The sequence below is a fragment of the Haemaphysalis longicornis genome, unplaced genomic scaffold (genome assembly GCF_048455015.1).
Source record: "Haemaphysalis longicornis isolate Haplotype H1 unplaced genomic scaffold, Haemaphysalis longicornis Haplotype H1 scaffold_7, whole genome shotgun sequence".
NCBI classification, from domain to species: Eukaryota; Metazoa; Arthropoda; class Arachnida; order Ixodida; family Ixodidae; genus Haemaphysalis; species Haemaphysalis longicornis.
In genome coordinates, this window is record NW_027526422.1 from 143,473,324 (window position 1) to 143,501,088 (window position 27,765).

At 45.8% G+C, this 27,765-nt stretch overlaps 1 protein-coding gene across 4 annotated transcripts in view; it reads left to right on the top strand.

Annotated features, from left to right (window-relative positions):
* The window catches only part of LOC144147093 (caspase-2-like), a 92,612-nt gene that overhangs the window by 39,659 nt on the left and 25,188 nt on the right, over positions 1-27,765 (top strand). For 3 of the 4 annotated variants that reach the window (XM_077679139.1, XM_077679140.1, XM_077679141.1), the window contains 2 exons: positions 8,241-8,317; positions 18,274-18,444. In XM_077679139.1, coding sequence (XP_077535265.1) covers positions 8,241-8,317; positions 18,274-18,444 — 248 coding nt within the window. The remainder of the gene's footprint in view (positions 1-8,240; positions 8,318-18,273; positions 18,445-27,765) is intronic. The other variant, XM_077679142.1, reaches the window with a different exon arrangement.

Below are 27,765 nucleotides of genomic sequence, written 5' to 3' on the forward strand. Positions count from 1 at the left end.
GTAAGTCGCCAAGCTTTCTCTCCAAGGTTTGGTTCCGTGCAATCAAGTGTGTGTTAGCGGCTTCAGTTGTACTTTCTCGGCTTCGAAGTCTGCAAAATTTCATTAATAAATTTTATGTTTTCACGGTAATCATCGAAGTCTCGCTTCCAGTCTTCAAATATTGTTTTCAAATCAATCTCGAGGTTATCTATGGCACTTTTCGCAACCTGATCGACGATTCCATCGATTGAGTGTTCCAGCTCGCCGAAACGTTCGCTCGTTTTAGGTGTGCTTTGCATTGTGACAAAAAGAAATGCTATTGCAAAAAACAATTGCAGCAGTATTCGTAACGAAACAACAGTGAAAGTAAGCTAGGACATCCAAACTATGCGGACCAGCTAATCAAACTGTCGCAGCTTAGGCGTGTTTCAACAGCGACCAGTGCTGCTGCGATGTTTAGTGCTGCTGCAATGCTGCGGCGAGGGATGTTGCAACACCTATAGCAGAAATTTCGGTGGCGCCATTCACTCCATCGCTCCGGTGTTTAAGTCACGCGAGGATGGTATTTCACCAGCGAAGAAGCAGTGCAGAAGTAATTAAGCTGCTACACGCCTGTCCGAACAGCGGAATCTTCGTCACCCTGCGTGGCGTGAGTTCAGTGCAGGGGCTGTCCATCCGTGTACAGTCCCACACGCCAGAAAGACGGAGCTCCTGAAGCCTGCAAATTAAAATGCCGTAGCTAAGCCGAGCTTGAAGGAGCCGTGCCTAAGCCGAGTCTGTTGCAATGTGTAAGGTGTGGTTAAGGTGTATTCTAAGGTGCATTGATGCAGTAAGCATGGTGCAAGTAAGGTGCAAGGTGCGAGTAAGGTGCATTGATGTGGAATAAAACTGCATTCGGATAGATATGGATTATTTTGGCCATATTAAGACAAATTGAAATGAGGTAGAACTAGTTTAAAACAAAACCATAATTTGTAGTTATTAGTAAGGATTCATAAGGAGGTATTTAAAATAGTAAGGTCAATTGAGATGAAATATGACCAAAATACGCTGAACGATGTCGATTAGGACAGAATAAATTCAAATAATGGTTGGCTTAGGGCGGGTATCATATGTTTTGCGTGGGTAAAAAGTGGTTACGAGAGTTTTCCGTTAATAAACAGAATCAGGGCCCAATATGATCACCTATGGTGCCAGTAAGGCGTAGCAGGATTACTTTTGGTGCATTAGGCTGGATCCGTATTAGTTAAGGTGGATAAGGCCATCAGGGTGAGTAAGGATAAACTAGCACGCATTAAGGTGGATCAAGATGCATTAGGGATGGCAAATAAACTTAGCGGCTGGGTTCTCGCTTGAATGTCTATATCAAAGCCCCACTTCGAAATTGCAGGTTAGGGTTTAAAAACATTCGGTCTCCCAAGCATGCTCAATCGTGCATAAAAATGACCTATATTTCGCATGGCGCTGTGATCTCAACTTAGCCGCTAATTATGAATGGCCGGCCAATACGGTGCATGTGGTGATCTACCAGGAAACAGATTGGGATTAAGTTTCGGTGGAGCTGGAGATGAAGGAGCAGACGTAGAAACAGCGTTAAAGGACTATCACGCGCATATGGGTATGCGCCACAAGAGGAGGAAAAAATTCGGGGAGGGCCGATTGCCTGGAAAGCAGAACGACCGGGTGGATCTTTGGGTGGGCTTCGACAAAAAATGGCGGCGGTTTAGCTCAGCTAGCACTGTATATGCGAAGCGAAATATTGGCTCAGCCGGCTTATTCCTTGTTGTCACTTTTTAACCTTTGACTTAGCTGTTATTATTATACTTCCAAAGCCTGCCTTTCCCTATGGTTGTGGTCCCGGTTACGGCGTTTTTCGAGCCGCACTGCTCGCTTTATCTCAGTCGCCGACGCTAGCATCGCGCGCTTGGAATTCTTCCAGTGAAGCAGTTCGCCAAGTAATATCTGAAGGTCTGGCAGACGCCAGTTTCCGAAGGCGGATCAAAGCCTCCACCTCCAACGCAATTCAAAGGGAAGAAAGGACGGCCCCGGCAACGCTTCCAAGGCCAATTGTCGCCGGCACGCACCGAGTCACGTGCCCAGGGGGTAACCCAGCTGCGGAGAGTGCATGCGCAAAACCTGCACTGGTGGCGAGACCAGGGGCTAGCGAACGTCGCTGACGGTGGACTTCCTACGTGCGAGTCATGTGCAGTGCAGCGGCGGTCCAATGAATGTCAAATCCTCCGCGACAGCGAAACCGCTTGACGAGATTAGTAAAGCTTTCATTTAAAAGCGACTTTCGCCCGCCGACGGCATCCGTGTTAGGGCGCGCGGACACTGCCAGAACTCCCTCGGCCACCGAAGCTCGCGCCGTAGTGATGGGCTACTCGTTCCTTCCCCAGCGGCAGGTGGCCGACCTTTCGGTCCGGAAGCCTGGCGTTCGTACATTTTTTTAGCGACTTCAACGTTTCTCCTTTGCACCACCTCCTCAAGCCCCACATTGAGACACCCTAGCTGTTCGCCCGGCAACCTTGGCTTGTGCGAACTCATCGCGGTCCGCCACGCCTACTGGGGGACCTCCCATTCCTCCACCCTCAAGGCATTTGTTCCCGATTCGCTCGTGCGGCTCCCGTTGTGTTAAAAACAATAAGAAAGCCACACCCTTGTCCAACGACAACGATGTTTGAACGCGAAGTGTTCCCATGGGGGACTTCTTGGTTCACGTCTTAGTTGGACTTTGTCTCCTTGACCTTTCATTTTGACTCGCACTCAGTTCAGACTTTTGATGGCAGTTGGTTTGACATTTACCCATCCCCATTTCATTTCGCAAGACGAAAGCTTCGCGTTCAAAAATCGTTTTCGTGAAATGAAGGGGCGCATAAATTTTCTGTCTAATTTTACACCTTCATGAACCCTTCTCCAAATCCAACCAGCTTCAACTGTGTTGGAAGGCTGCAGTCGGATAGCGATCGATTTCATAACGCGAGGGATCTATGTTCAATCCCAACTACGGAAGCGTTTCTTCTCCAGTTCACTCATAATCATCGTCATTCGAGAAAGGGTGATTCCCTGAGAGAGAGAGAGAGAGAAAACATTTTTTATTTGGCAGATAGAGCTTAGTGGAAGTGGAGCCTTCTTACAGGTAGCCATGTGCTGTCCTTGATGCTACCGCTCTCTCAACCAGCAGGAGCTGATCGCAAAAGAGGGAGCTGGACAGCAGCGTCTCCCACTGCTCGGGGGAACGGGGAAGGGGTGGAGGTGGCAAATCAGGGTTCTGGGTGCATTCAAGGATAATGTGGCTAAGTGTTCCTGATTGCGTACAGAATTTGCATTGGGCTTCGTGCTGATTTGGAAACATAAGGTGCATCAGTGTTGGGTGGGGATACGTGTTTGTTTGCACAAGTCTGAGCGTAGTTTCTTGTGTCTTTGTTAGTTGTGGGTGGGGCAGTGGATGTGTTCTGCGACCGAGTCTGTAGTGCTCTGTAATTTCCTGGTACGTCGTGAGTGGCATAGGTTCATTTGAGTCCTCCGCGGCCTGGTCGACGAAACCTCGGGCCTTGAGGTGGGCTTCATCATTGCGCTCCATGGAGGAATGGGCCGGCGCCCACACCACTTCGACTACCCTGTCTGGTGGCTTGCTTGACAATATGCGGTATGTCATTGGAGCTACCCATCCCGACGTGAGACTCCTGCATACTTCTTGGGAGTCAGTAATTATGACTGTTGCCTTCGTTTGTGAAAGAGCTAAGGCTACAGCTAGTTCTTCCGCTTCTTTTGTTGAGGCTCGTGGCAGGGTTGCTCCGATGATGAGGTCTGTCTTCGTTGTCACCACCGCTACTTTGGCTTGTCTTTTGGGGTATGCAGCTGCATCTGTGTAGACCACTGTGGGCAGAGATCCATACTTTTTGTCCAGAGCTTTGGCTCTTGCTTCTCGCCTACCCTGATGGTGAACGGGATGCATATTCTTCGGTAGAGGACGGATTATGATGTGCTTCCGCCATTTCTCCGGCATTTCCTTTGTTGAGGCAGCGTCCGCCACTGGCATCAATTTTAATTGGGCAAGTAACTTCCGGCCCGTTTGGGTTCGTGCGAGGCGAGCTTTTTGGTTAGACAGGTGACCTTCAATTAGCTCATCGAGCTGCACTATGTGGTGCGGATCGACGCCATGAGTGAGATTCCGAAAGCTTCGCTGTTTAATGGTACAGGTGATGTTATCTCCAGAACGCGTCATCCGCCGTTAGAATAGAGTTTTGCTAAAAATGAGCGCCATTTTGGGTTACTTTAGTCGCTATTTGTTTTACCCAGCAGCTACTTTAATCGAAATTAAGTTTTACCTGATCAGGCGTATTGGGCGATCTATTAGACATGACTAATCTCTTAGCCAATAATCCGCGTGGCTATGCGGCCTGAGTGAGCATTGAACAGCTATTTATTATTAGGTAAACATCTAGACATTAGGTAAACGCGCAATTCCATTCGTTTTGTGCCTATCTGTGTTACCACAAAATTGGCAGCCTAACTTTTTGTACACCCCTCGTAATAACTGCACAAATAGCAGGGCTAAAAAAATGTTACCATCTTCCCATAGGGAAACCCTGAGTAGTATGCGAAACAGCCATGGGGTCGACTCAAGTTCCCATAAGTTTTCAGTTTGATCGCGGCGTTGCGGGAGAACAATGAGGGGAGCCGAGCGAGCGCGTCATTTATACCACGGAGGTGCAGTGGCGCCCCCAGCGGAGTATGGAGTGGCTGCCGTCACGTCTGTAACCCTAAGCTCCTTCGCATTATCGCGCGCGGAGCCGCAGGTGTTGTCATTCGTTGCGCAATCCCGGAGATGAGAGGAGCTTCGGAAAGGAGAGAAGGAATGCCGGAGGGAAGAGGAGTGTCGCAGACGAGAGGAGGAATGCCTCGCATACTACTCAGGGTCCCCCTACGGGAAGTTGACGATGATGGTTGAACGCGAAGCTATCTCGTGATGGATTCTTTGGTTGGCCAATCCCTATTGGCATCCTGCCACAATTATCATGAGCGGTGCCTGGCCAGGCATGCGCAGTGGGTGTGCTGACGCCGGAGAACAACGACCAGGGAGGGAGGGACACATGCCCCGAGCAAAAGATGCTTTGCATCTGAAAATTCAGTTCGCTGTTTCACTGCACAATTCGCCTTAAGAGAAAGTTTCGTTTGCGGTGCGGTATTGGAGTCTTCCTCTTGTACGGGCAAAATATAAACGTGCTGGCGTCTCCTTTGGCAGATTCTATAGAATGTGATGGTTATCGACACTGAAAACTTTGTGACGTCGTGCGACATATCCATAGTTCTTCCTTACGGTGGACGTTTTAGAGCAGGTCGTTTCTCAATTCCATTCGTTTCCCCTCAGAATGTTTTATTCGCCCGAAATGGCGAGAACCATGTAGGCACGTTTGAAGATGGCTAAACTTTTATTAGAAACACTTAGCTAGGAAGGTTCATTCACTGTGATAATGTACCCCCCAGTTGTGTGAACCTTTATTCGTTGGTCTTGTTGTTCACAGTGATTGCCTCCACGCAATCATTTAAAACGCGTGTCACCTAATTAAGGCCCATCCCATCTATGTTCCGCATTTATATACAATTCGTCAACTGAACACTGAAGAAGAGAGTTCACATGAGTGGAGTACGATTAAGGACAGACCCATCGCAAGGACAAGTTAGTATATATTAAAATAATTAAAAGGAGCTTAGTTCGATTGACTATCGATTGTATACGACCACATACGCAAGTGACACGAGAAAAGTGAGCGTGCGTAAAAGTGAGCACGAATGGTGCATGTGACTACCAGTACACATTACGTAAGAATGCCTATTTTTGTGTAAAAAAAGAAACATCCCCCTCGCGAGGGGCACGATCAAATGCAGAGCATTTCCGTGGGGGGCGCGCCTCCAAGTCGTATGAATTACGTATTGGTTGTTGTTGTTGTAATTGTTGTCTTCCAGCGTAGACATTGTCGATGAAGTCGATGGTGAAACGTGAAACGTGCCGTGAACCCCCTGCCGCGGCTATGACGCAACCTGGAGCGGCTATGACTCAACGTGGCGCGGCTATGACGCAACACAATCAAACATAATCCACTTTAATCCAATCCAATCGAAATCCAAACCAAACCAATCCAATCCAAGCCAAGCCAAGCCAAGCCAAGCCAATCCAATCCAATGCCCCTCGTGAGAGAGTGTTATAGCGCCGAAATCGCGCCACCACACGAACGCGTGATGTTGACGTCACGATCACGCCACAGATGTTAGCGACCGGAGCGCGCGCGAACGACATATGTGGTTTAAGCGCGAACCGACCGCGGCGAGAGAGCGCGATGCGAGCGCCCCCACCTGTTCTTGCGCGCGAACCGGCTGTTGCTCAGCGCGAACCCAACGCGGCGAGAGAGGGTGTTGCGCACGTCCCCACCTGTTGTGCGCCCGAACCGAACGCGGCGAGAGAGGGTGTTGCGAGCGGAGAGAAGGCGAGGAGGACGCGGGGGAGAGGGCGCACCTATGGCCGACGGTTGAATGAGTCAAGGATATAAGGCGCATTCGTAACCTTCCGTTCTGTGTCGGCTTTGTGGCCCAGTGGGTAGAGCACCTTGTACCTTGCGTTCCGCCCGCAGAGTCATGGGATCGAAACCGAGCGCCCGTAAGTATTATTTTTTTATATAGTGTAGGTGGAGCGATGCGGACTACGGACGTCAACGCGGGTGACATTGTGAGTTACTGAAATTCTCTGCATTTAAAACGAAAATAATGTTACTGAACAGGTGGACAATGCCCGATGTCCTACCATCGACGACGACGAGGGAGTGGCTGGCGTGCAGCCTCTGCGAGCTCTGTGATAGCCGCAATATAAATATGGTAAAATACATCGACCGCGTCTCATGGGTGATGTTCTGGTCGGAGGTGCGGTGTTTTATCTCCGTACTTGTTCCCCAGCCTCAGCCCGTCTCGGCTCCTGAAGGGGTCGTCTCAGCCCCGGTCGTCTCAGAAGCCGTCTCAGCCCCGGAAAGGCATGGACGCGCCCATTCCCAGCCCGTCGTACCCCCAACTAATCACCCGCCGAGACCCGACGAGATACTGCAACGGTGAAAGTGAGCACTGGGGTTTGCAGCAATAAAGAAAATCACTTTATTTAGAGGGCGAACTTGTGCCCGTAAGTCCGCTGTCACCGCGAGCTACAGCGTCCACCGAAACTGCTCCTTCGTCTTTCTCTTCGCCTTTTTCTCAGCTGCTGGCTTCAACGTCCTCACTTCGAATACTGGGTGTGGGCCGCTGGGTCCGTCTGGCAATGATGATAATAATGTCGTGGCAATATAACATGCCATAAACTTCAAAGATGACGACGCCGTTCCCCTGCCCCGTTTTCCGGCGTGCCTCCAGAGGCTTCGGACGTTCCTTCCTTGCGTCGGCGGGCACAGCTGTTAGGGAGCCAATGTTTATCAAGCTCATCATCTTCCGTGGCGGAAAGAACTTCAATGTACTTCTCATCTCATCATAGTTGCACCTGGTCATGTGCTGTGAATTCGACCGGGACGGCCGCGTTTCACAAAGGGGGAAATGTTACGGAAAGCAGAAACATAGCTCCAGGGTACCAACTCCGACGACAATCAAGCAGTGTGTGGCACGGGCTCAGCTCCTGCGGGGATGGTGCCTTGTACATAGTTCATCGTGCAAATACATGGCTGATCCATCTTCAAACATTCGTCTCTTCTTTACTTTATCACCACTTAACAATACGTACAGAGATATCAATAAAAATTAATGTTTTTAGCAGTAAGTAGTTTTGAATACCGAAGAGGACAGTGGCAATAAAGAATTTCTTTAAGCGTGATAAGTTATTTCAACTGTTGTCTGATAGCTGCACAGAAAGTTTGATTTACCCGTTTGATTAGTGGCAAAGCAATATTGTGTGTCTCTCAACTAAGAACAAAACCGAGTAAGAAAGAAACTAGATATTTACCACGTTTTTCTTAGAAGGAATAGTGTGTAAGTAGGCTGAAACAACCGCACCTCGGTTGTTTCATAATTGTACCAGAAATAATTGTACCAAAATAGAATTCACTGCGTCAACATTGACTCGGCTACATATGGTAGATACAAGGCATATATGCGTATGATACCGTTCTCACTAGGCTAGTGTTTACTGTGTAGGTAAAGAATAGTTTTTTTGTTCTTCATGATTGCCCGCAATAGTGCTACGTGTTGTCTGGGTGAATGAAATTTGTAATTTTAATCTTTTCTTGAAGGTTCCTGGACTCCAACAGATGTAGGAAATGCAAAATTACCTCTCCTTCCCGCTAAAGAGCTCCAGCATGGTGAACATGTGAGTTTTGTTTTGTGTACAATATTGTACTTTTTTAGTTCCCTATATAATGTTTTGTTTCATGCTACAATATTTAGAGGCCTAAATTTTTAGGAATAGATAGTGTCGCTGGTCTTTGTCCTATAAGAGTAGCGGGCTAGAGCTACCCGTCTTGGTAGAGTAAAGAGCTGTGGAAAATTATATTTTCTTTCATATGTCGTGTGCAGATATGCATAAAAACTGAATAGTGGACTGCACCGTTAGTATTCGGTGCATGTAAACTACCAGCTTCTCGTTATTCTGTAACTGATCATCGAGTTTCCATCACGGAGCAAATTTGGGCCGCCGCAGAACTTCTTGGGACACCTGAATCCACTTAATGCTTTGAAGGCGAAGCCCTGGTGTGCTATGCTTACGCATACCTATGATATAGACACCCAGAAGTTTCCACAGTTGCATCGCTATTTTACCGCCCTTAATCCATCCTAATCCACCTTATTCTACCTCAATTTGCCATTTTCTACCGTAATTGCTTTGTTCCTTTTTAGCCATCATAATTCATCGTTATCCACATTAGCAGCACCATATTCCACCTTATTCTCACTGAGTTATCTGACTTGAAGGTACTCTCAATTTATTCTAATACGCCTCATTTATCCCAATCACCGTGCACTCTGCTTACGTTTCCTAAATCCACTCTAGCGCCACCCTAATCTACCCTAATTCCTCATGATCCCACAGTATTTGACCTTAACTTTACTTAACCACCCAGCGTTGAAGTTATACAACACCTCAATTCTACTTAATTCATTCAATTCCCTTAATCGATCGTAATTCCCCCGTATTCACACCTACACCAAGTTACTGGTGGATACATATATGAATATGTTACAAATAGTGTTTTCGACGGGGTGAACGGTGGTTTAGATAGCACTTATCTTGCGATATAGCCGCACGTGCGGGCAGCTATTTGCCTTAAGTGTGCTCCCCTCGTTCTGCTAAGCATGGCCCGTGCAAAACCACCAAACTCTACCCCCTCTCCCACAACTGCAATCGACAGCCATCCTATTACTACAGTCAAGACCCTATTTTGGGGGATTCAGCGCCACAACTACGACTCAGGGCTTTGTTTGTCCTGAAATTACAAGCTTACAAATTGCCAATTTTCTTACTACTAGATGAGTTCTTCAGAATCATGTGCTCGCGATGGCCTCAAAATGTCACCAGGTGCCGCATCCCCAAAGCAATGCTTACCTCCCGAATCACTCACGGAGGTCTTATCTCGCGCTCAACTGCAAGAGCAGACTACTTTGCATTTCTTGTTAAAAAAGCCGAACAGATCGTGCTTGGCTTCCTAGCCGACCGAAGGGCTACTGCTTCTCGGCCTCTATAGCGCACTCACGCTATTTTTGCGAGCCCGCACAGCCAACCAATTTCCACGCCTACACTTCGCTCCAACAAGCCGCCACCTGGTCTACAAAATTTGACAACATGTGGTGCACGCTTACGCTACCGCAATAAGATTCGCTTTACGTACGCACATGCGCGTCCTTCCCAGTGTGCCGCATGTTCCCGCCACATACAGCATTGTGCACCGACAGCATTGGGCGGCGTCCTGCTTTAAAATACACTTTACGCCGATGGTATAACAATCTGGGTGACCGAACCATCACTGGCTCAAAAAGAAGGGGCTCTTCAGAAGACCGAAAACTCGGCGGAAGAACTAGCTAGACAAACTGAATTTAAATGCGCACCACAAAAATACAGAAAGTCATCAGAATCTACGGCACTCGCTACGTAAGCGCTGGGAGACTAAACATTAGCTTAGAGAACACGCAATACCCGAAAAGTACAGAATAGGAGCCTGAGGGAGTTTCCTGCAATCTAAAGGCACGACAAGCTTTCCTATTGAAATGATAAAAAGTCAGCTCTGCAAACAACGATTACAGTGAGTAATGTAACCTGAAATAGAGCCGCTGTCAATAAGAACTAAAATTTCAGCATTATGCAGGGCTGGTAGTAAGCCGCGTGGAATATTTTTCCTTTCCACTACCCTAACAGACAGGAAACAGATCAAGTTAAATTCATACTCCCCAAAGCTTGCAATGCGACGCTCGGTCGCCGAAATTATACTGCAAATGTACAGTGTATGAGCTTGGGTGTTGCCAACACTTTTGAAGAAATCAGATAAGCACTCTTCATTTCGGAAAACCCTCGTCTGCTAAAAACAGTAGCGTCCGGTGCCATTCGGCAACGATTGAGGTCACCCGTGGGCGGACACACGATTGTTGACAAATAGAACATGAAAACACAAGTCCGAGCAACACTAAACAGTCTCCCTTACGTGGAAACATTCAACCCTACCCGCGTAAAGGCAGAAGAGCAGCAGTAGCCTTCCTAGGGAATCAAGTTGACAACAACAAATGGCTGACGATTATAATACTCCCGAAATCGAAATTTGGGCACACCTCGAAGGGCAGTCTTCTCAGTGACAGCGCATAGCTGCTGCGCCTTATGAAGTGATCGCGTCATAAGAGAATGGATAACGGAGCGCCCCATACTCGCGTTCTCCAGCAGCACGTCACCGCTGAGATCATTAGCTAAAGCTAAATGACCGCATTTGTCCTGGGCTCCATGTTCTTCGAACAAATATGCAATAATTTCTCTTGGCCCTCCAAGCATGGGATACCATTGCACGAAGCTTGCTGAGAGAATCTTGTTGACACCACTTTCGACAAGTTAAATTCGATGTTAGGATATTTAGGCGCAGAACCACTCTCTAGGCCTACACCTCCTCCCGAGAACGACACGCACTCCCGAGAACGACTCGCACACAACTTTCCGTGACAGTGGCGGCACTTTGCCCGTGCAAGTACGTCGTCCAAGTTTGCATCAGGGCCGTATATCACTATGAATGAAGGAGAAGATTTTGTCGAGGCCGCAGCGCGGTAACACCACTGACGCAAATTCGGCGACACAATGCCGCCAGGAACCGATGTGAGCCTACCAATGGCCCACACCTAAGCAGCCAGCCTATTGCAGACACGTAAGGCAACATTTCCAGTCACTCCCCTGAGACAATTTTAAGGTCGTTTTCCGCATCTGGGGGATTCACGCCCAGTAGACGTGGAGTACCAGAAATTGCACAGGCCCTGCTCAGCGCCACAACGCTACGTGGCGACAGGCAAACCTAAAACTCCGCATCGAGTCTTAACAGAAGACGGATATCATCAGCATTAACTCGCGGGAATCAACCGCAGCCCTCTTTCTAGTCAAGTCCTCTTGGAGTCACCGTTCATTGAATTTCTCTTTACGGGCTTTATCAGGATGATGCCGGTGAGGCCGTAATCCCGCGGTTTTCCCACCTTCCTCAAAAATAACGAGGTTACAGTGCCTCGTCTTGACCAAGTAACGACCATGATCCTGGCCTTTGCAGGGCCCAAGGTACCCCTCCTTTTACGCCTCTTTGGGGCCGAGTACCTTTGCTCGCTGCACAAAAAAACCATCCCTGCTTCATCCACGTGCTACGACATAGGGCATCCATCTACGGCGTGCCATCAGCTCAACGGCCAAGTGAAGTACCACTGCAGCCTCCGATAACCGACCACAGCTCATTCGTGTCCCCCTCCCCTGCGCATTTGTTGTCTTCCCACCTCTCCGGTGTAACTGGATTCCCGAAACACTATACCAAAGCCTACATCCTCCGGCAACGACAGTTCCGGCAGGCCGACGTGGCCAGCCGGGAAAAAGCTTGCGACCCGACCACTCTACGGGGCTGAAGAAGGAGCGGTCTGCCACGCCAAGTAAGTAGCAGACGCAGGCGAAGATCCAAAAGCAAGGGGCCTCGTGGAGCACCAGCCTGGCCGGCTGCACTCAAGGCAGACCTAAATCAACTACGCTGGGCTCAGCACGTACCTCGCAGTGCTCCACCCCAAACCCCATCCCATGCTTTACAGGCCCAGGCTAACACAAAATGGCACGCGTGCTGTCAGTTTCTATAAATCCTTTGACAGCAGAAATATAATATAGCCTGAGTACAATCACGTCTGAAAGACTTAGAACGCACACTCCCATCAATAATCCAGAAAACGAAAGAAACGGAGTACTAATAAAGAAGCTACTGCTCAATTATCGACACCCGCCTGACGCCAAAATTCCACCTTACAGACTGGAAACCAACCTTCCTCCTCCCAGGACGCCATGGCTCAAATGTTCACTCAGCTGGGAAATTTGAATGACGAAATTGAACATTTACACTCAGGCAATGTCATTTTAAAGAAAGATTTGAATCCCTCAAGTGAGATCTTAGCACCCTCTTACTGAAAATACAAAGGCTCATCCCAAATACGAAGGCCTTGAAACCTGTTCCGACACGGGGACCATTAGACAAGATTGAATCGACTGCGGTGCCTCTCGTCCCCATGGCATCGCAGTACCATACGCTTGCACAGTCGATGGCATAAATACCAACCGCTTTCAGATGGTCACGCCACCTTTCCGGCCGATACCCCAAAAATGAATACACAATCTGCACATCCCCGAACATACAAACCACCCTGAGAAATGCCTTGCCGCCAATTCCTGCCACAAGCACCCCCTGCGCTGGGAGCATAGGTCACACTTCCTAAGTAGTTTGAAGAGCTCTAGTGGACCACGCTGGTGAACCACATTAAAAGCATGTTAGAACTATAGACGAGTATATCACGGCAATGTGACTGTGGCTTTCCACTAACAAGTCAGAACCGATGATATTCCACACCCGCACGGTATCGAATCCCTCCTTTGGATGCATACGGCTCACAGCTTCAGTGGAAGATTCAGGACACATATCTCGGACTTACTACTGACGATCACCAGACCTGGAGCCCAGAAATCAAACAGCCACTCGGCCAGTCTAGCCGTATTTTGAAGGCCATCCGTCAAATTCTGTCCAAGGGGCGTGGGTGCTCACACACTTGGGCACTTCGAATTTATGATACTATGGTGTGCTCCACAGTCCTATACGCTATGCTCCTTGTCATCGTGAAGCCAACACGGGGAAGGAAACTCGAGACCGAGCACAGTTATTCACTTCGAAACGCTCTAGGCTTTCTACGCTCGTTGCAATGCGTGGGCACTTTTGCTGAAGTCGGTGTCTGGCCCCTCGCACTACGCACCCTACAGCGAACCCTCCCTCACATCGAGCTGCTCTATAGGGCTCCAGACGGAGGCGCCCTCCTCGCATGGCTACGAGAACGACTTCACTCTCGAATGGGTATGATTGTCCATACCTTCGAAACGGTGATCGGCTAACCTCCGGCGGATCACATCATACGTCCTCCACCCCACGTGACGAATGAGATCACCATAAGTGCAACTCTACCGTACGAGACCTAAAAAATAACTCCACTGTGTGAATTAAGACATAAAGCCGCGGCCTGCTTGGAAACCTTGAGAGACACGTGCTTGTATTCAGCGATCGGTCCGTGCTCCCTGACAGGAGGGCGGCGGCTGCAGCATCCATTGCGCCTGCCTTCGCTTCAGCAGGACAATACCGCCTGCTAGTGGCCAGCAGCTCGACAATGGCAGACATCGTGGGTCTTCACTTGTCTTCGGACATCACCAAGGAGTGCGACCAGAATCTCATCAACCAGAAAGTAGGCATCCTCTCAGGTTCGAAGGCTACCCTTCTGGGGTTCGACCGGGTCCCCCTCAGCTGTCTCGCAGTACGAAGTCTTGCTAGCAAACTGAAAAGCCTCAGGCCAAAGGCCTCAGCAACCATCTGTAAAGGCTACCCGCACACGTAGGCATCAAGGCAAACGAGGAGGCTTATCGCATGGGAAATGAAGGGCGTCATCCACCCACTTCGATGATTGAGGCAATCAGGCCCCTTGACGTCGCGCGGTACCTTATCCGAAGGGACCCCCAAGCTATGCACGCTGACCCCCGAGTTGCATCCAGCAAGCCACCACGCACGCTTCCTTCGAGGGGACATACCCGAGCTGACCGTGCTCTCCTTTTTTGTCTGCAGCTCGGCTGTAACCGCTGCGCAGAAATTTTTGTGAAAAATGACAACCACAGTGGGGTGAACAAACATGCCACATACTACACGTAATAAAACCACACTGTTCACTGAAGTTTCTTTACGCAAGTTCCAGATAGTTCACAGAGGTGCAAGAAACTAACCGGCTTACACGATCGCCAACACCCCTCTGCAGCAGCTGCGGAGAAGAATTATTCATGATTCACATTCTAATAAGACGGAAGGCACTTAACCCAACACGGCACCAACTCCTCCCACAACTTTAATAGAAATACATTTTACCACACCTATTATATTTTGTAGCTTACTTGCTCGTGTTCCCCACCATATATTTCAAATATTTGTCCGGAGTTCCCAAATTTTTTATGGGAGGTTTTCAAGTGTGCGTTGGTGGTTTTCATATGAAGTTTTGAAATTATTTATCGGATGTTTTCAAGTTTTCAAATATTAATCCCAGGTTTTGTTTGTGCGACGCGTTGGTACCAGAAATAATCAAAATTTGGCCTTTCACACTGATTAGCATTAGCATTCGAATTATACGAGCTGACATTATCGGATCTATTTTAGCAAGCTGACTCCACTTGTATTTATTTTAATTTTTTTTGCGCTCTTTGCACTCATTTGGCCATTCGCCATTAAATGACGGTCATTATAGGTACTAAAGGTGGGCAGAGTCAACAAAACTGGATTGTGGTTTGCATCTACAATGCGTTTTGATAGCAATATTCAATCAGCAAGAACAATTTCGGCTCCCCACGAATGAACACCCCCTTCCCTGTTAGTAAGGTCTTCACAAAAGTGATGGGTGGTCCCTTTGAAAGAAAAGATTGAAGTTTACAAAAAATAACGTTGAGATTCTTACCACCTAAAGCTTCAGTAAGATGCATTCGCAAAAAATCAACCTTTTTTATCTTAGGTGAATAATTGTGCGTCTGAATGATAGCACCTAGGAATATTACGATGTTTAATAATGGTAAATTTAGAAAACAATATATCCAAAGAGAACATGCGTGAAGTTGGAAGTTTTCAAATAAATTCAAGGGTTATTTGTCTCTCCCTGAAGCAAAAGGAGAAGCCTGCACAAAAATCCACGACGCCTGACAAGTTCTCGGCACCCTTTACAGTTGGAACCGGTTTAGAAGCCGTTACAGAACATGTACACAGAATAGACGGAATAGGCGCGCAAACACACCAATTAGAAACACGTAGTACATCTTTACAGACGTGATATACACAAAAAAGACCAAACAACAAGCACTGTAGGGCACACAAAAAAGGTTGAGAGTACATACGTGTGTAGCCCTATACACGCGTACGAGTTTAAAACAATGAGCATCAAAAAAGACCAAATGACGTACACTGGTATGAACATATGAAAGGTTTAGAGTACACAGGTTTGAAGCCCTTTACACGGGTAAGAGAAAATAATGAGCCTAACGTATCTCCTGGAGAAACATTAAACATTAAACAATCAAAAACACAAGAATACACAGAGGGCTGAGAGAAGTTAAGGATGCTTTCGTTCAAGTATTTCTTAACATGTCTTGATAAATTTCATGAGATGTTAAAGATCCCCAGGTGGTCAAAATTAGTCCGGAGCCCTCCACTACGGCGCGCCTCATCGCCTGCGTTGCGTCGGCGCGTTAAACCCTACAATCAATCAAATCAATCAAATTTCATGAGATGTCTCGTCTTCACAATTCAACGAAAACAGGTTGAGAGCTGCGGACACCTCAAACTGCACATGTTTTGTGCAATAGTTTGTGCAAAGTTTGAGTACGGACTTTTCGAAGTAGGCAGGTAGTATTTAGTTTCTCGTGTTTTATGAGGGGAGGGATTTAAACGGTGTCGGTTTGTGTACTGCAGCACAGGAAAATAGTATATTTGTTTGGATTTTAGGATTCTATTTTTTAAGTAGAGGTTGTGTGGCCAGATAAATAGGCTTGCCATAATAACCTTCTCTTTCACGCAAACAAGTTTCTGCAGCAGCAACAGCTTATGATAGTCTGGAGGAGTTGTGGTGACCCAGACCAATAAGCAGTACCAGATAATGGAATAGAATAGGGCATATTAGGCTGCCAAAGTCCACCATCCAGGCACTAGGTTTGCGATTCTGTATAAACGCCCAACTTTCTTGCCTGATTATTAAATAAGCTTGGATACATGAACATTCCAGGGCAGGTTTTTATTGAGCCAAATACCATTTGTGAAACTTGTCGTAACTTTGTGTTTCGGAACCTAAGATGTATACCTTCCTGAATATTGACATTAATCGGTTTACAGACAATAAATTAGGATTATGATACGTTTGAAGTCATTTTGTTATTGTTTTGCAACACAGCTAGCTTATTTAATATATTTGGAGTTCTGTTGCAGGCATTGCAGTAAAAAATGCATTAGTATCGTCGGAACACACAATAAGGTTCGGCGATTCAGGTATTTTATAAATGTCATTTATATATCGGATGAATAAAAGTGGCCCAAAAAGTGAACCTTGCGGAACACGTTGGTTGATAACTAAATGATCTCAAAGGGTAACGTTCACACGTACGTACTGCGTTCGGTTCTTTAAGTAGCTGTGTAATAATTCGGAAGCTACACCTCGGACACTTCTCAAAGACTTTATCACAAAAACGAGAATCAAAAGGGCCCTTCCAATATAGAGCCTATTCGCCAATCAATTAATCAGGAATACTCTGAGCTCCTCTAATAAAGCTCGAGAAAAAAGTGTGCTTAATAGCTCTGTTAATTGTATTACGAGGTGAATAGAGGTAGGACACGAAACAGGACAGAGATTATTAACGAAAACGTTACCGCAACCAGTCAAAGGCGTTAATTTATTGGTTTTGACAAAGGAAAACCAAATGCTCTATGGTCATGGACTCATACTACATTTTGCCTAAGTCTGGTCTTTATAGTAAGCGAGAAAGAAAAAATGAGTCTTTTTAATTTAACGGTTTCTTTTCTAGTCTTAGTAGCCCACAAATTTAATTGAAGCACATCGTGTATAAACAAATGAACTGATTTCCATCACTACCAGCGAAGATTTACCTCAGTTCTTCAGCCAAGTATTTTGCCCATACCTATCCCTATATTGCGGCTAAGTGTAGAACAGTTAGACGTCTTTTTCCGCACCTTCAAAAAGGTTCCGCACAGAAGGAGACCAAAGGCATGTGCTCAAGTGCTAAAAGAATTTGACGTGGTGGGGGCACCAGAACAGAACTATTTAGAGAAGGTAAAGGAGCCATGAAGAGAAAATACAACTTCGTTTAATTTGAAAGAACTAGTATTCAGGATCTCACTCAGCTCCATTACAGCCACAAAAGATGCTTTTAACGAAAAAAGCGAGAAGTATTTCAAAACTTTCAAATTTTGCGCCACAGTGACGTATTATGAGCAAGAATGACGTCATACGGGCCAACAATAAAAGATAATTTTCAGTGCGTTAACTGCACGTTACCATTCAAGTGATGCGATCAAACGGAACTAGAGGCCCAATTACAGACGTCCAGTCATGTGATGTCGCGACTAGTCAGTTAGGCGGCCGCCAATCACGCAAACAAGGTTCCGTGACGTCATAGAAAAGTGACTGGAAATTGGCTAGGGGGTCGCGACTGCTTCACAGGTTTCCTTTAATATCTCCCTTATTTTTCGAAGATTGCGATGATATTGGTATCATAGTTATCGGGACTAAGCAGTCTTTCTAATAAACCCAACTTGCATTTCGTCTTCATGGCTCCTTTAACGATGTGTACGCCAAGTCAAACGAATGTAAGCGACAGCATGCTGGAGAGGGCCTGATACAAGGGTAAATGCCACGGCGTAAGATTTTTCTCCGTGTTTGTGTATTAGAACTACTTCAAGATGTTAGAACGCTAATAACTAAAAAACAGTTCAGTTGTTTGCAGGCATACTCTGTTCAGTAATGATTTGTTTTCATAATTTCTCATTCCAGGTGTATCCTATGACGCAGAAGCCAAGAGGCCTATGTATCATTATCAACAACGTTGATTTTGGTAATCACTTCCCAAAACGGCATGGCTCTGAGGTGGATGTGCGACGCATGGAAGATCTTTTCGAGGCACTTTTTTTCCGTGTCCACACTCACAGAGACCTCAGGGCTGAGGTAGGTCTTCACCGGGAACTTTCTGCTTTTGTATCTCTAATGGGGAACATGGCTCCGGCCATCCCTGTCTTCCTGATACCTCTTGGTTACTTTTTGAAGCAATCATTTGAAATGTTAGGGTGCGGCCTTGTTTTCTTCCGCTGCGCAAAAACACCTAGTGCTTAAGAAATATTTGGTACTGTTCCACAACACAAAGTATCTCAAACTATTGTTTTAGGAAAGTTTTCCAAAAAAATAGTTTTATTACGCTCGGCCACTAAGATTACTATATCATTACTCTGAGTGTAATATACCCGTCAAAATTCACAGTGAAGTTCAACACGTTAGAGAATTCCCCTATTCTGTCAATAGATGCGCATCTGTGGGAAGAGTATGGTTACAGAAAATGGTTGCACCTCTTGTTTATGAGAAGTATCGCAAAAAGCGTTACCTGATCACTGATGGCTGATATAACTGTGTCTTCATTCCTAGTTTCATTCATTCGTTATTGCTGCTTAATTCTCAGCCAAGTTGAAAACGTTCCAAAATTTCAATTATCTGTAACAACCATAACGTCTACGGAAGCATTATGCTTGCAAACTTCAGTAATTGATTTATTGGCACTAGTGATCTAGAAAGTACGCATCAATTCGGCGTAAAACGGCTGTATTTGTACACCAAATCTACTTTGCTTGCCTCAATTCACAGTGAAGTTGTAAATGTTACACAATTTTCGTCTGGTGTCACTACACCGGCTTCTACCGAAGGGAAATGGACAGCCACGCGTTTTGTCTGCTGATTTGAAATAATTGTCCATCCAAGTTTAATTAGGTCGTAAAAAATTCAAAGGCATTACCCTAACAAAATTATATGAAAAGTAAGCCCGTCTACCAGAAATATAGGTTTCCAAGTTTCCCCCTTCAACCTAATAATACAGCGTTAGGACACGCCACCCTGTGGATGAGCAGGGGCAAGAAAACGAGCTGCATAAAATATTAAACCCTAATCCTGCCCACCCTCAACGTAAATCGCCAATAATCATCACAGCCATGCCTAATTCTTTATAAAATAAACCCGGAAAGTTCAGTGTGCTTGTCGCCTAGCAATGCACCTGTCGAGGATTGCGAAGGAAATGCGCTCACCCTGAATAATTTTGAACGAAATTCCTGACATCAACTCTCTCCAGCAGTCCCGCACCTTTGCAAAACTCTGCCATTACAAATATTTTGCCTACTTGGAAGAAGACGCCCCTGGTGTTACTCAAAGCAAAAACCCCATAGTATCCAATCTCCTGAAGCTAAACATTCCGGCCAGTCGTATCGATGCCGAGATGAGCCCATCGTCAGTGGCTCACCTTCATGGTATTATAATTTCAGCAGAAAACACGGGACACAGAGCATGTGTATACCTAACGTATACAGTTATTCTGAAAACACACAAACTCGAAAAACGCTCTCGTAAAACCCTAAAACTGTTCCTGGAGAAACAACCTAATACGCGTCGGAGATTTTAATGATCACCACCCCGAATGGAGCTATGAACGCGACACAATCAAGAGGCGAAACCTCTGGCTCGATACGCCAAAAGAGGGCCTCACGTGGATTCCTGACCTGACACAGGACGCCCGCTTATGAAAAAGCGTGAGCGCCGGTAGTACTCCAAATCAAACCATTAAAAACACGCGCAAAGAGACCAGTTTACTCTAAACTCAAGAAAAGCTCGGTAGTGACCATTACTTCGTCGTTTTCAGGGTCGGACGCAGGGTAACAAAATGCCCATCCGGTAATAAACTCGCGCTCATTGATTGGGGCGGCTTCCGCAAAATACGGGCTGCCGAACGTACCCCCTGTGACGTCACGAGCAACCCTTCCTTCAACGACATATCTGACATTCGCGAATGAAAAGAACTCGCTGCAGGGAAGCCAACCAGGCTACCAAAAAACTACCATCCGGCGCAGGCCTCCAGGAAGCCGACGAAAACCTCCTGAACATGTCATATTTCAAGCCTAGTTTGAATCAGAGACTTCGGACGCAAAAGCTAAATAGCAAACTTAGCCGCTGTCTTGCTACACTCACTCTCGACATCGAAGACTACACAAATCATCTAGGGCGTCAAAATTGGCACCTTACAAGCAATCGAATAGAACAGGAAATCGGACTCTTAAAGAACTGTAATATTGTCCCCTTTCTCATCGACCCCGATAATAGTAAAACCACACAACTAAACAACTCAAAATACTTCTACACAACATAAAGCGTTCCGACACCCAGCTAATCAAGAGAATTTAATATAATTCGGAGACTCAGCACTTAAGGTCCTCCCTCGCTAAAGGGACAGGAAAACGACCTCCTTGGTCGAGGCATCACGGTAAGCGAAGTCTTAGGCGCCATCGTAACCATACAAACTCGCTGGGCCCCAGTTCCAGATGGCATAACGAATAAAATGCTCAGAAATCTGCACGATTATCAGTACCCTCACATGGTACAATAACGTGTGTTGTACGGGGCCAAATACCCGATATGTGGAAAACAGCATTGGTGGTTATGATACCCCAGCGAGGCAAGAAACTACAGCATGAAAATGTTAGATAGTTTCGATAATGCCTTGTGTAGGTAAGTTAATTGAACACGATTCAACAGGGCAACAGCTACATGGAGGACATTGTCTCTTTCCGCACACGATGATCGGCTTTCTACCAAACTTTGCAATACACGTGATGCTAGTCGAGGGCGCCGCACAGATGTCATCCATCAGGACATCCCACTCTTTGCTGGTGGTGCAATACAACGCCTTCCCATAGTGACATGCCAACGGGTCTTTTGCCTTCACATACAGGCAAACGGACGCATTTCCCAAACCGTCTTCGCTCTCAAAAGAAGGTATATCAGATCAAATCACGTGAGTATCTCGAGTATATCAAATCACGCGAGTATCTCGCGTATTCCAAACCACCATCATGACATGAAGAACACAATCTATTAATAACAGTTGAAACTTTCATCGTAATCAGGATAAGATAGGTCACTTCGTTCTTACACATAAAAAAAGAACGAAGAAAAGGACGAACTACTGCCTTGTTAATTACCTATCCGAGTACCGCCCCAACCAAAGTCCCACAACCTACAGACATAAGAGAAAGCATACACAGCCCATCTATTCCAAAAACCATGCACCCCGTGCACAATCTAGAGCAAAATCAGGCGCAAGCCAAAGCTCTGCACAAACAGTACGGCAAAGCAGAATTTGGCAAGCGTGGACGCAGCAGATTACCATGGCCACGACGCCATGGCGTTCGTGGTAGTAGGTGGACAGAGAAACTACGTCGCTTCTGGCTTTACTCACAAAAACGAACCGAAAGTCCGTAAAGAGGCAGCCATAGAAATGGCACTGACGGTCTCCGCAATAATCAAATACGCATACAGTAATTCCAAACCTCTAATTAGAATATTTTGAGCAAGAGAATTTCACCAGAAGTGTCTGCTTTTCTTAATTCTGACTTCCGTCTAGATTCGCAGACCCGCGAAATCTAGTTGATATGGGTATCTGCCCATTCCGGCCTATAGCCGGGAACGAGTGCGCGCACGACTCTGTTCGATAACTCACCGACTGAGCAGATATAGAACCTAGCACCACATTCGGTTATTCGCTCCAATGGCCGGGCAGGAGTCGGCTCCCGCCCCACACGAACTTTAACAATCACTATAGTCTGGAACGGGCCCGCTTCCACCCGCCTCCCCCCTAAGCCGCCACTCAATATGAGGTAGTCCATCCTATGGCGACTTTTTCTTCACACGAATTGGCATCCAAACCTGCTTACCTACAGTTACTGCTTCCAGGGAAATCTTATGACCAATGTCACAAATGACAAGGCAGATCTAGCACATATGCCCTCAGGCGGCTACGTCCGCGCGCAGAATCACTTAGGTGGAGCCATGGGAGACTGTCTTGTTCTCCTGTGGCCCAGCGGATCCTGTCTGGGCTATTGAGCCTGTTGGTCCACTGGCTGGCTGGCCACTGCTAGAGCCCAAGGGATATTTGCTCACGCCTAGCATAACTAGCTTCTTCCTTTAAATTATTTCTATCCCTCTCTCTATCTCTCTTTACGTTTTTAACCTTGTTTGTATGTGTATTTTGTACAGCCTCTCCGGAGAATTACCTTCACATAGTATACTGGTTTCTATTGTTCGCTGTGTATTGCTTTTCTAGAATTCTTTGAGCCTGGACAGTGGTGTGAATTTTGCATTTCAATAGCACCGAACAATTGATGTGAAGCTAAAACAATACCGGCGATGGTTAAACTTTAAACTCAGAGGTGAAGGGTTGCTAAAAAATTAAAAAATTTTCGAGTATTACCAACCTGCTCTTTGTACCTATATACAAAGCCAGCGTTATGATCAGGCATGTGCTTTAGAAGCGGAGTGCGCTACGTAGTCATAGCCAGTGTCACCAATCTAAGATGCGTTGTGCTTTAATGGCGAAGCTCTAAAGGAACGCACGGATATTTTTTAAAGTACAGAGTGTATTGGTTCTCCGAGCGGCAATCAGTCTACCAACCTGGCGTTGTCATAAACAATTTGCTATGTTTTATCATATCGAACACCAGTAAGCTGAATTTTGGTTTCTTTTTAATTGCGACAATCGATTTGTGACTGTCCTTTTCGTTTGCCCACCTGAGTTTCACAAAAGAAATAAAAAGGTTTACCTCCAGCAACAGGTTAACCCAGTTTTTAGTAATGCAAGGAGCATTTCCTGTACGAAAAATGACTACCATCTTTACGTTTCAACGCACGTCAAGCATCTTGCATTCGTGGTTTCTTTCAACGTTCAGTCATCATGGCTGGCAAATAAATATTTCAAATTATGCCCAGTCTGAACATAAAATCAAACCTCTGAAGCAATATTCTTGACATCGATTGTTTCAAATTAAACCTATGGTTTTCTTAAGATCAGAAACTGGGAGGCACGCGAAGACCACCTGTGCTAGCTAGCTTTGTGACCAGGGGGATACAAATTGAGATGCTAAGTATAACTGTCAGCAGCCCAATGCACTAAAAATAGTTTTTTGTTGACTGCACTGAGTAGTTTTGCGTGCATTGAAAATTGGAGGCCGTCGTGTTTTTACACAATATAAGCTGGAAAAATTCTTCATTTGCAATAATTGCATTTCTTAGACGGAAAAGCGTTCGCAGATCTGTGGTCGTGCTGCTGACCGCTGTGTTTGTTCCCCCAGCGCCAAAAACTGCTTCCTGCTCCCTGGTTTTACGGTGCACGGTAAAAGTTTCAGTTGATTTTATTTCCTTAGTACCTATATTGACTTCGCTGACACTTCTCCCTCCTTCAAGTGGCATTAGATTTTCCTACTAGCGTACCAGTCAGCGAAGCGTCGCATGTGCGCTTGTGCAGCGCTTGTGTACAGCGACCTGGAGTTTGAGCTTGATACTGTGCACAAACAAAGTAAAAAAAGGCAGATTCTTCCATTCAGAAACGTGTCGTGGCTTAGTTTCAACTGAGCGAACGAATTGCGACGACCAGTCGGCCGCCGGCGGACTAAACGCGGGGCCGACTGGCTGTGTCGGAAGGTTGGCGAACCGTGCAGTAGCGCAGCCAATTGCCACCTTATCCCGTCCTGACGCCACACGAAAATGCCACAGAAAATGGGTGAGGATGCAGAGAGGAGGACCGCCGTTTCGAATTGTTTTTTCTATTTAATAAATTCGCGTAAACGCACTCAGAGTGATCGAAACAAGGCATATGCACTCCGGACTACAATTTACGCTAGTAATCCCGCAATGTTTACAAATCACTTCAGCGTGGGCCGCGTCCTCAAAGCAAAATGCCGCCGCTTCCCGAAGAAACATGGCTTGTCCAGAGCCCGCGTTCCGGGCACAAAGCAGACAATGACGACCCCTCGATGGGCGCCGATGCCGAGGGGAGGGCTGCGGGAACCGCCAAATAAGGGAACAGCACAGGTTGTACGAGGGCCTTGAGAAATGACATACAAGGCAGGAAATAAACAAAGAAACAGCACAAAGAAAAAACATTCGCCGCAAATCAGCTTCTTGCGTTGCAAATGTCGTCAAAAACGATAGTCTTTATCGACTTTTGCCAAGTAAATGCCTACCTTCGCTTTCCCGCTCACCTCCCATGTTGTTCCTCTTGCGTCGCGCTCCTCCCAAGGTATAGACGCCAAAGGTTTCCCTAAATCATTTTAAATTTCCCGTGTTCCACTGCTACAAACCGGGTGTCTTGATGCCAACGCGTTGGTACGGCGATGACGCGCGTGTATACAGGATAGTTTATAGAAACGTTTATAGAACCGCGTTTCCTTACTCCACGTGCGTTGCAATCAGAACGTGGAACCTATTTAGTGGAGCCTTTTGTACCTGTTGCCAGTTGATTCCTTAAAATGCCGCAAGAAGCTATAGTGGCGCGGGCGACAGCAGGCGATGGCGAAGTGAATTTTTTTCTGGAGTTGATGAAGTATTTATATTTCGCCAAAGTCAAGAATGTATAATTTTTTATAAAGAAACACTGCAAACAACACTTCTGTAATAATTTGTTGTCCTATATTTGTGTACCGTCTTGTTCTTCTTCAACTATGTTGACAGGTATCAACATTACAGCGGACATAGACGGGTCGATTTAGCTTTGACTATACAAGACTATTGCGGAGGCATTGATTTAGTGTGGCCGTGTGGCTGAATCGAGTCACAGGCAGACAGACGGACAGACAGACATACAGACAGACCGACATTTCTGGGTTTAAGTAGCCCAAGAAAAACTATCGTATTTAAAAGCAGTTGAACGAGCCCCGAGCTCATGACATCAAATGTATTGTTATAACGAATTTGTGGCTTAGATTTCATATTCGTGAAGTATCAAGGGCTCGCATGTTTAGAAAAAAGAAAACAAAAATGTGACGCGCATACGAGAACAAATTGCCAGTGATCTAGGAAAGAAATCTCACTTCGTAACCGGTAATCAATGGCTGTATGAATTCGCACACAGCATAATTTTAACAAACCGACAAACGAAAGAACAAAGAATACGCGCGTACAAAACGCAGGACATGAGGAACCGTATCTGTGAACAAAAATATCTTACAAAGTGGCATTTCGGGCATAAGAGCAATGAAGCATATGAAAGAATAACCTATTGACAACACTAAACCGAATAGTGCTTGGAAAGTGAAATGATATGATGAAGTAACATTTCGTCCATGAGAAGCTATTAAGCATACGGAAAAGTAATCTTTTGACAACGATGAACCACCCAGCGCTCAAGAAGTGGTAGGATGTGGTATGTGCCGCTACAAGGTCTAGGCTTGAGGGCATGACAGCCTTCCCGGAGACTCATTGATACCCCTTGTGAGAGTGTTATATCTATGGATCAGATATGACTTGCAGGCTTCCCGGACGTAATGAGTTTGAAATCCCAATGGGACCACTGTGGCCGTAACTTGGTCGAACGAGTGTTTGAAAGAGTTCATGTTATTTGAAAGGGGAGATAACGTTTTGTTTTTGTATCGGATCTGTGAATATTGGTGCGTGTTCAGAAAATATTTTCGGTCTGTCCAATATATTGCGCACTAGAAGCTCCACATTCTAGGAGGTAAACTATATTTGCAGTGTCACAATTAAAGTTGCCCCTGATCTGCATGAAAAAGTCAGATTCCCTGCTCTGAGCGCTAGCTCTTGGTGTCATCATCAGACACAATTTGCAACGGAGTTTTCCACATGGTGTGGAACCTGCGAAGCTGGTTTTTTTTCTTCGAGATGATGTTACAATGTTTCTGATGTTTCTTGCTCGGCTATACACCGCGCGTGGTGGATCTGGGATTACGTGCTTCATTGTTTCACTCTTGAGCAAGATGTTGTGGTGTCTTCTTAAAATTTCATAGACGTTTGGGCCAGATGCCGAATATGTCAAAATAAGGTTAGTTTGTTACCTCGAAGTGAAGGATTTATTGCCACTAATAACTCTAGAACACTCCTGTTCGGATGCCTTCCTGGTTGAATCTTCAATCAGTGGTACTGGGTATTTTTTTCATGCGAGGTCAATGCGGAGCTGATCACAATTTGAAGCCAAGTCATTATGGTTAGATGAAATTTTGCAGAACCGTAGGGCTTGGCTGTATGGAATCTTCATTTTGCAGCATCACACATGGCTGCCGTAAAAGGTCAAGTATTGGTGTCGCTCGGTGGGTTTTCTCTACACCGAAGTAGCCTCTGTCCATCAGTTTTTATCTGCACGTCAAGAAAACTTGTTGTAGAAGTTGAATACTCATGTGAGAGTGAGGTATCACTGTGAGCATGGTTAAAATCGTGTATGAAATTATTCAGGGTTTCCTCACCATGAGACAAAACAAAAGAAATATCGTCGATGTACTTCTTGTAAAACACTGGTTTTAAAGGAAACTTCTCCATGAACTGTGTCTCAAGGGTGCCCATGAATATGTTGGCATAATTTGGCCTAATTTTCGTCCCCATAGATGTGCCACTCACTTGGAGGTAGTGCTGGTTATTGAAATCAAAATTGTTTATTTCAAGTATTGAAGCTAATAGTTTGGCCAAAGTGTTCCTGTCAACCGGTTTGTCACCTTCTGAATTTCCGTAGGCTCTTACGACGGATTCGAATCCACCAGCGTGAGGTATGTTTATATAAAAAGAGGCTACGTGTAATGTTACAAGGAAGGAGTTGTCCGGTATCGTGAGGTCTTTTATTTCACTTAGAAAATGGGTAGTATCCTTTATCTGCGAATTAAATATGGGCGGGTTTCCTCTTTTAATGTTGTCGACATAGCTAGAAATGGTCTCTTTCACGTTTCCTATGCCAGAGACTATGAGCCTGCCCGGTTTGTTCAATTTGTGAATTTTCTTGCTGTACTTTATTTTGTATCCTTTCAAAATCATGTGTCTACGTGCTCGCAGCTCTCCCTTCAAGCTTTTATATACCCTGTTTCGGCCCTGCTGCTTCACTTGAAAAAGGCTGGACCCCGGCCAAAACTTCGAATAAATTTTGTTTTTCGTGGGGATTCTAATCTAATCTACTATATATTTACATATATATATATATATATATATATATATATATATATATATATATATATATATATATATATATATATATATATATATATATATATATATATATATATATAACAGTGCAGGGCTTGGCAGCTGCATAGTATATTAAATTAGAGTCACCACAAAAAACATAACAATATTAATTACGACGTTTCAGCTGGAAACCAGCCTTTTTCAAGTGAAGTACATAGGTCGAATACAGGGTATATGTAGGCTCGCAGGGAGCGCTGTGAGCACGTGGACACATTATTTCAA